Here is a 9534-nt window from a genome sequence, read left to right on the forward strand (position 1 = left end):
CGGGCTGGTGAGAGAAAAATGATCCTTTTCCTGGATCTGTTACCCATCGATCCACATTCAGAGACTTGAATGGCCACCAAATCCACTTGAAGCAATGAAATTTTGTCCACCTCTCTTTGGGGGAGGGGAGAAGGTCCCTGGGCAGAGGCAGATGGAAGGAACCACCTGCCCAGCAGGTTCCACATGGGGGGGACCCCCAATGTGCTTCCTGCCAAAGATTCCTTGGAGGATGGCTGCCTCCTACAGCCCCTCCCTCCCTTTCCTGGTCGATCTGCTGCTCCCGGTCGATCTGCTGCGGTTGGTATTTGGTGCATCAGGGAAGGCAGCCCGGTTGAGGAAAAGCATTTCCTATGCACCGGCTCTGGCAGCTTGTCTGCTGATTGGGGAGGCTGGAAGAACTGATCCGTGCAACACGCATAAACACGCAAATGGTCATTGTTCACAGGCTGTCAATAAAAGTCATTTGTGCTGACACGTTGACCTGCTTTTTCTTCCGTGTGTGCTGAACCTGGCTGCGTTTCCCAAGAGGAGGCTCCTCGTCAGAATGGTGGGCAGACCTGAGCTGGGGACCAGGCCAGCCTTCCCTTTGGGGTCCTCGGAGGCCTTTTGAGCCAGCCTGGGCATGAAGGGGCTGGTGGGGAGAGCTTAGGCTGGCTAGTTGAGAGGGTCTGCCTGGAGGGTTGGGGCAGGCCATGCCACTCCACGGGTTGATGACGATGCTTAACTTCGTTACTGAATTCAATCCCATTTTGATCACGGCTGTGTCCCTGGAGGAAGGAGGGAAGGCCACTGAGGGCCCAGCTCCAGGCTGCTCTGCCCAGACCCCTCTCGAGTCCAGTTTTGGTTGCCACAGTAGGAGGAGGATTCTGAGGGAGTGGAAAGGGCCGAGAAGAGCAGCCAAGAGTTACAGGAAATCTCTTTCCTGTGAGGGGAGAGAGAGAGGAGAAGAGATGGTCGAGTGGGCATCTAAAGACAGACTTCAAGCATCTGAGAGGCACAGAAGAGGGAGAGAACTTATCCTCTGCTGCTCCAGGATTGGACTTAAACCCCCAAGGAAGCCAATTCTTGCTGTTTGTTGTTTCGTTACGAGACCTCTTTAGTCCCTTCCAACTCTATGATATTGTGGTTCCTCAAACATTTATATTGTGAGAAGACAATTAGGCAAACGCAATCTTCTGCATCTGCCTAGAAATCCCGCACTTGGGGACTCCAGTTGCAGAAGCTCAAATGCCGTTGCCCGTGTCAATCCCCAAAGCAAAGGAAAGTCCTTGGGATGAGAAACTGTGGAGGAAGGAATTTTGCACAAGCGTAAGACAAAGGCGGCTTTTCTTTCCCCTGAAGGAGTAGAGCAGGGCTGAAACAGACCCAGGCTCTACTGAAGTCCACACTGGAGGGCTTTGTCTTCAACTTTTAGCTGATAGTTGGACATTCCAGCAATATCTTTTATTTGCCATCTGCATCCTGTTCACGTCTTAAGAAAGAAATCTGGATGGTACAAGAACAAATCCATCCAGCTGCTCGTGTATTTAATAAAAAAGGCCAGCCAGGCCATGTCCATCTGCAAACAAATGCTGGACTGTCCTTTCCAGCTGAAGGGCAGGATAGTCCGTATGGAAGTGGAAATTTCCACAGCAAAATTCCTGGCAGATTGAGTATGAACATTATTATGCTGTTATAAATACCCTCAATATCTGGAAGAATGGAGGTGAAAAAGAGACCATGAGAAGGTGGAGAACTTATCAGAATTCCAAGGCAAGAACATCAACAAAAGTTCTTAGGATGACTGCTAGACACACAGTCACAAAAGCCAGCAAATGCTGGGCCCACCAGGAATACGTAAAGCCTTTTTGCACATTAAATCTGGGGCAAAAACTGACCCTCGTCATGGAGTTTTAAATGCAACAAAACAATGTTATTTTTATTTTTTAAAAATTAGTCTTTATACTTCCTGCTTTTGCATACTTCCAGCCAGAAGGCAAAACGGACCAAGCTAGAGTTTGGCAGGAGGATTTCCATGAAGACCTACCATTACTGGTGCTGAGGAAAGCAATTCAGCCTTCCTCTGAGAGGGTGCTGATCCTGTGTCAGTTCAGATGGAAAAAAGCGGGCAGGAAGTTTGACCCTCGACTCACAACCCTTCAAAGTTACTTTAGGGACCATTCAAAGTTACCATGTTACTAACTTAACTACAGTGATTCATTTAACAACTGTGACAGAAAAGGTTGGAAATTGGTGCAAAACTCATTTAACAATGGTCTCGCTTGGCAATGGAAATTTTGGGCAAAGTGGATTGATGCCCATCTTAGCAGTCAACCTAGGCTGACAGTCAAGCAGTGACCCAAATCATGGCGCTATGGCTGAAGGGCAGGTGGTCGTTGCTGCCTTTATTACACGCTAATGGGGTGATCCCAAAGCAAAGGACACCTGGTCCTTGGGCAGATCCACTCCGGGGGCCAAACAGAGGAAAAGATTCAGCCCAGATGACTGGCTGAAATTCTTCTCCCAGGTTCAGATGCCGGGAGCTGGAAGGCGTGCCACGGAGAAGCCGCTGCTCCAGGGGCCCAAATGGAGGAAGTGTGTGGGACAGAGCGAGATGCTGGAACCCGGCCAGCTCAGAGAACGGCCGACTCCTGCAGCTGCCTTGGGCCAGCCAGTGGATGGACGGAAATGGGAGGAGGAGCTGGCAAGGCGGGGGGGGGGGGGAGAAAATTACAGCACACTTTTGTCTGCTGGAACAAGCTGAGAGTCCCCGGGGCCACATCCGGCTCAGCTAGAAAAAGCCCGAGATGAAACTGCCCAGTTGAAAGAGGAAAAGCATGTTTTAACTCATGAAACCAAAGTTATTCCCAGACTGAAGAAATTAATTCAGGGGTTATCTTCCAGGGCTAATTAAGCTGGTTAAAAATACTTGTGCTTGTGACAAAATTATTTCCAATTTGAAACAAAAACTATAAAACAAGATTTTTTGCACAGCCTGATTAGCTTAAGACCAAAGAGGCTTTTGGACCAACCGATGTTCGGGGCTCAGACTGACCACCCTACAGCCGTGCCAGGCAGAAGTCTTGGCGGGAGGGTGCAGCTGGATGGCGAGAGAAGTGGGTCAGTGCACATCAGCCCGAAGTAGACCAGACCAGGGAATCGATTCCAGAGACTGCTGGAATTGGCGAGTGACAGAATCTTGCAATTGTTCTGGACTTCCTCCCATTGTCACATCTGGACCAAGGAGCTCTGCCCAGCTGGACGGCCTCCTTCCCTCAGCCGTAAGGCGTTGTGAGCCCAGTGCAGGGTGCGGAGGTTCAGGCCTGGCCTGGCCAAAGAGATGCTTCTGCCTTACCAACAGCTTCCTGCAGTCTCTTGCAAAGATCTGTGGCTTTGCTATTCTCCGTGTAAGAGCCACCCATCATACATCCAGCTCTGATGCTGCCAGCACCCCTTGCCTCACCATGGTGACGCTCTAGCAGAATTTAGCCTTCGGTTTGCATGTTGTGAGCTCAGCTATTCTGCTTTGTAAGTCATAGACAATAAGTTATAGAACTGGAAGGGACCTTGGAGGTCTTCTAGTCCAGCCCCCTGCTCAAGCAAGAGACCCTCTACCATTCCAGACAAGTGGCTGCCCAGTCTCTTCTTAAAAACTTCTAGCGATGAAGCACCCACAACTTCTGGACGCTTCAGATGGTTAACCAACGTGGTTAATTATCCTCAGTGTTAGGAAGTTTCTCTTTAATTCCAGATTGCATCTCTCCTTGATTAGTTTCCATCCTTCGTTTCTTGTCCTGCCCTCTGGTGCTTTGGAAAATAAGTTGACCCCCTCCTCTTTGTGGCAACCTCAAATACTTGAATATTGCTATTATGTCACCACTAGTCCTTTTTTTCTCTAGACTAGCCATACCCAAATCCTGCAACTGTTCTTTATGTTTTTGTCTCCAGGCCTTTAATCATCCTAGTTGCTCTTCTCAAAGTCTCAACATCTTTTTTGTAATGTGGTGACAAAACCTGGATGCAGTATTCCAGGTGTGACCTTACTAAGCTTTTATAACATGATTTCATTCTATGCCTGTTTATACAATCAAGGATTGTATTAGCTTTTGGGGCTGTTGCCGCACGTTGCTAGCTCATATTTAAGTGATCGTCCACTAGGACTCCAAGGTCCCTCTCACAGTTGCTGTTTTTGAGACAGGTTTCGCCTAATCTGTACTTGTACCGTTGGCCTTTCCTGCCTAGACGTAAAATCTTGCTTTTCTCCACAATGAATTTTATTTTGTTGGATAGGGCCCATTGTTCAAGTCTGTCAAGTTCTTCTTGGATCCTGAGCTTTTCTGGGGTCTTGGCTATTTCTGCCAGCTTAATGTCACCTGCAAATTTCATGAGATACCCTTCTTTTCCCTCATCTAAGTCATGTATAAAGATATTGAAGAGTACTGGGCTTAAGATGGAGCCTTGTGATATCCCACTGCTTACTTCCCTCTATGTAGATGTGGTACCATTAAGGATGACTCGCTGAGTACGGTTTGTCAGCCAGTTACAAATCCATCTGGTGGTGATGCTGTCTATCCCACATTTTTTTTAGCTTACCAAGAAGTAGGTTATGGTCTACTTTTGTCAAATGCCTGACTGAAATATAAGCATACTATGTCCACAGCATTTTGCTGCTGTACTAATTTAGTCACTTTCTCAAAGAATGAAATGAGTGAGGTTCCCCCTCATCCAAGCCCTGATCTTGCTGCAAACCAAAAGCTGGAAAAAATCAACTAGTTGCCAGGAGACAAGATACCGACAGAATCTCTTCTAGACTAGCAAGAGCTCTTCTTAGAGCACCATCCTGTTGCTCATCCTTGGGAGCTCAACAAATCTATGAAGGATGGAGGCCGCCAGGCTTCTTGCCCAAACTTCTCACAGCCTGGCTATCCTGAGTCTAGATGGACTGGCAGCAGCCCTGCCCATCAGGTCTCCTTGCAGTGATCCAAGACAAAGGCTGCCTTTGCTTTTCCAATCAATAAAATGTCGGTTTCTGTTACTCAGAAGGGACACATAGCAAGAAAAGCTACGATCTCTTAGCATGATCTATGGACCAATTATTATGGTTCAGCTCAATTTGTGGACCCCTCGCCTTTACTCCGCACCTATCCTTGGTATACAGAGAAGCCCTCGACCGGTGCTTTTACGTTCCACTGGCAGGGAGGATCCTTTCGCTCCAAATGGCCAAGAGAGACCAAGCACAGCCTTACAAAGAAAATCAAATATTTAATAGCAGCTTCCAGGAGAAGAGTAGCTCACACGTACTTAGGGCAAACACAGAGACAGAGCAAAGAAGGAAACCACTGGCATCTGTGAGGGCACCAGAGTTTCAGAACTGCTTCAACAAAACCTTCCACTTGCTAGGCAAATCAGTTCCACGATTCATGGTTTCCCTAGGAGTGATCCACAACTTCAAAGTGGAGCCCGATCCAACTCTCACACAGAACAATGATATGCTTTGTTTTGTTTGGTCCCAGCATCACAGATACCAACTGTTATTAAATATAGTTACTCAAGGAAATCCACACCTACATTTTCTTTCTAATTGAAAAAAATACTCTTCCATCAGCATCTTGACATTGTTTCTGTTGGAGACTTCCCATCAGGCCATCATTGCTGCATTGGGCAACATGTGCAAAGAGACAATGTTATTCAATATACCCGTAGCAAACCTTTACCTGGACAGAAAAGCACAGCTCTTTGAGCAGCATACATTTCTAGAAACACAAGACAGAATTTGTTGGGAACATGGTACTCAACCACAATGTGGCCTTCTGAGGGGGAACTTGCTGGGCTCCCTAAACCTCTCGGGGGCCCTGCACCGTGCATTCTCACATCTGCAGCAGTGCCCACAGGTTGTAAGAGGCCAACTCCTTTACTAAGATGCCTCCTTCAAATGCTGAATGCTAGAAAAGCAGGTCAGTGGGGCACTAAGAGAAGCGTGGTCTTTTTTTCAATCAATGTGTTCAAGCCATTTCTCTTGGGAGATGCTTCCGAGTGAATTCCTGCACTGAGCTGTGGTTGAACACTGGCAGAGGGAGCCCTTCCAGAATTTCTTTTGGGAACACAAGGAAGACACCAACCTGTTCACTGGAAAAGTTTCTCCATAGACAGCAAGTGATTTCTTAGCCTCGGACATTTTTGCTTAGAGCACCAAATGCAAATATAGGTCTCCCACCCATAACTGCCCTAATGGGAGTTGTAGTTGTAGGACTCTTCATGGAACAGAACATCCCATCCATCCCCCACCTGCTCACCTTTGCCTTATTCTGGACAGGAATGTAAAGTTTGAACTCGGCAGGAAGCTCATCCTCAGAGTAGAGTCTGTCTGAGAAGTAAATTCTGCGGATGCGACAGTTTGCATGGATCTGAAAAGGAAATCATATATGAAGATGCAGCAAGAGCTACTTCAAATCCTACCCCCATCTAAAAATGCCCTGGCGTTTCATTCAAACCCTGGACCTTTACTCTCTGGATAGTTAGATGGAAGGCTTATGCCAACAATGGTTTCAACAACCATGGCCAAAGCCCTTTGGACTTCCCTCCAAGGCGCATCTACCTAGTGAGCTCCCAGAGACAGCTCTGCAGATCCACTGCCCAAGAGCTCCCTTTCAGAGTGGCCCAGAGCTCCTGAGCACAAAGAATCTCTTTTCCACTCTATGGGTTTCTTCTATCGATATCCATGCCTAGAAGCTGCACAAATCTCACTGGAAACGTCCTTTGATGAAAAGCCTCTTGATCCTTCAGTGTTGACAAGTTCTGAAGTGATTGACTCAATGCTATCAAAAGTTGCTACAATTGCCTCTCTGAATTTTTTTACAGAAAAAAGGGACGCTCTCTGTTCTCTGACAAATTACAGGTCCTCCCTCCAGTAATGAACATTCACAGCCTAATCCTATCAAATGAGCTATTCACACTTAACTCATTTGTTCTGCATGGGCTGCCATTCCAAATTTGCATCCGGTCCCGTATAAGTCAGCCCAAAGGTCAAACTGGAGTTGATGTGTGACTATATTCCAGTGTGCCCAAAGACAAATTAAATCACAAAGGAAAGAGAGAACTATCTTGTGCTACATTTCTTTGCAAAAACAAAATTGGTAGCTATTGGTCCATTCTCACTTTTGCTTTTGTAAAAGAATAAAGATTATAAAGGAATCTTTTAAAGATTCCTAAGGAAAAGAATATCTTGAGTTAAAATTAGATATTACTATTTCTTTTTTTAACAAATCAAAGCCATTTGAAGCAATAAATAAAACTGTAGGTGGTCCATCTTATATTATTGGTAAATTTTGTAACTTGAAATAACAGATCCTCATCCGACTATGAGAAACAAGTCCTGCTTCTTTATGCATACTTTTGTATCAACTTGGTATCTTGGGAATTCAAATAATAGTTGGAAATGCCATCCTCAAAACCCAACATTGGCTCATATGAAGAGGCTGTAGTCCCTTAAGATAGATGTTCTCTCCTATAATTTTGCTCAGAAGATTCCTCGGCTTCAATAAAAGTACGCTTTCTTAGTTTGTGAATTAACAGGACAGTGGAAATAGTTACAGAATGTGTTTTATCATACAATTTGGTTGGAAGAATTATCCAACAATTACACAACAGTCAGGAGGAGCAGCTTTCCAGAGAGACGTATGTTTTTCTTCTTTTCCTTGCCCCCTTCCCCCCCCCCTTGGCATATCAAAGCTTTTTAAAGAGAGGTAACTTCATTGGCATCTCCAGGAATTAATCAGAGCCCAGGAAGCCTCCGGCCCTTGAACTCTCTACCTGGACTCTCAGGGTCTCAATGTAGTTGGTGCCATAAGCCCGGCGAGTAAAGTCCGACAGGTTGAACTGGATCTGGTTCCAGCCATCATCCAGGCGCATGGGCATGGTGCAGATGAACGGCTTGACCCGGGTGGTGCTTTGGTAGTTGCTGGCACGGAACCGTCGGCGCACATTTTTATCATCCAGCACCTAACAGGAGGAGACACCTTCCGCTAGTAGGGAGACGCTGCCGGGAAGGAGCCAGGGGAAGAGGCGGCGAGGCCGGGCCCTCCCAGCCCCCAGGAGGGTCCCGGGAGAGCCGGGGTGCTGCTCCCTCTGTCGCTGCGCACCCACCTGCACTTCGAAAGTGAAGTACTTCTTCAGGTTCTTGATGATCATCACCAGGAACGGCAACTTGATCCCCAGCGTCTTCTTTGGGTCAGCCGGACACGTGATGTAGGTGGTGCTGAGGGGGGGAAAGGCGAAAAGCTGCACAGGCCTTCCCACCCCCCAACTCCCCCCCAGCGGCAAAATCCAGGCCGGCGGCCGGAGCCCAGCAGAGCCCGGGCGGCGAGGCCGGAGCGGGGAAGTCCAGGCCAAAGTCCCGCGCCGGGCCCTCCCGGCGTCCCAGGGAGGCCTCTGGGGCCGGAGCGGCTTCTTCCCCGGCCAGGGCTGCCCGGGAAGCCGCCTCCTACCTGACGTTGGTCCCCTCGATCTCCAGCACCAGCGACTGGATGTCGTTGTCGGTGATTCGCTTGATGTGGCCGTTCCGCACCTGCCAGGGAGACGGAAGGAGCAACCGTCGCCGCCTGCCCGGACCCTCCGCCGGAGCCCCGGCCGCCGCCTGCCCGGCCCTCCCCCGCCGCGGGCCCTTCCCGCCGCGGGCCCCCCGCTCGCCTCAGCCCCGCCGCGGAAAGCGGGGGGGGGAGGGCGGGCGAAGGCCGGACCCGTCCCCGCCAGGTCCGCCAGGCCCGGCACCTTCTTGTCCCAGATCTGCAGCGGCTTGCTCCCGATGCTGTAGAGGATGGACAGGAAGCCGCTCTGGAACGTGTTCTTGAACATCCCGTCGCCGCGGCGCCTCAGCACCGTCCGCCCGCCCGTCCGCCGCGCGCGTCCCTCACGCCGAGGCCCCGGCGCGGAGGGAGACGTCTCTGGGGCCGAGCACTCCGAAGAAACCGCTCCGCGAGCGCTGGCTGCCTTCAAGAGGTGCCCGTCGCCGGGAGACGGACTACTTTCCGGACGGGACTCGTTTTGCCTCCCGCCCGAGTGTTGTCGGAGACCTCTTGTCGCCGCGGCAACCGGGGGGGGGGGCTCGCAAGCCCCGCCCCCGAAATCCAGAAAGGGGACTGGGATCCCCGGAGCCGGAAGGGGGGGGGGCTGCCGGGCCTCTAAAGCGCTTCTCCAACCCGGCGCCCTCCGGAGGGATTCACAGGAGGAGGAAATCGGAACGGATTTCTGGAATGAGCTTAGAGGTCATCTAGTCGGAATATATATAATCACTATATTCTAAAATACAGATAAAGGCAGGAATTGTCATTTAGATTCATTTAAGAACAAATACAATTCGTCTCTATTCTTCATTGTACTTTCCTGAATCTGGGCTAAATAGAAGTTTGCTCCTGCAAGTTTCTTGGAGTAAATGCCAAACAAACACATCCAGTGGATGAACAGGTAAGCGTCTAGTAGTCAGGGTGACAGACCTCAGGAAGGGACAGCAGATGGAGGCAAGGCAAAACAAGCAGAGATTGGCCCTCCTTTCAAGAAGTG

The 9534-nt window shown here is 49.3% G+C and overlaps 1 protein-coding gene across 1 annotated transcript; it reads right to left on the reverse strand.

Moving 5' to 3' along the window:
* Nucleotides 1-5234: 5234 nt before the first annotated feature.
* Nucleotides 5235-8856, reverse strand: CFAP20 (cilia and flagella associated protein 20). The gene is made up of 6 exons (XM_015812092.1): nucleotides 8746-8856; nucleotides 8463-8542; nucleotides 8122-8233; nucleotides 7789-7977; nucleotides 6273-6383; nucleotides 5235-5631 (listed from the first exon to the last, which is right to left on the reverse strand). Exons 1-6 carry the CDS (start codon nucleotides 8827-8829, stop codon nucleotides 5626-5628), a joined length of 582 nt encoding a protein of 193 aa, XP_015667578.1. The 5' UTR covers nucleotides 8830-8856; the 3' UTR covers nucleotides 5235-5625.
* Between the last annotated feature and the right edge of the window lie 678 nt (nucleotides 8857-9534).

The sequence above is a fragment of the Protobothrops mucrosquamatus genome, unplaced genomic scaffold (genome assembly GCF_001527695.2).
Source record: "Protobothrops mucrosquamatus isolate PMUCROS unplaced genomic scaffold, P.Mucros_1.0 scaffold67, whole genome shotgun sequence".
Lineage (NCBI taxonomy): Eukaryota > Metazoa > Chordata > Lepidosauria > Squamata > Viperidae > Protobothrops > Protobothrops mucrosquamatus.

Coding starts and splice junctions, on each gene's coding strand:
- CFAP20 (XM_015812092.1), bottom strand. CDS start 8,829: ATGTTCAAGAACACGTTCCAGAGCGGCTTCCTGTCCATCCTCTACAGC. Junction 8,234..8,462: donor ATCGAGGGGACCAACGTCAG/GTAGGAGGCGGC, acceptor TCCCCCCCTCAG/CACCACCTACATCACGTGTC. Junction 6,384..7,788: donor TTGAGACCCTGAGAGTCCAG/GTAGAGAGTTCA, acceptor TTTCCTTTTCAG/ATCCATGCAAACTGTCGCAT.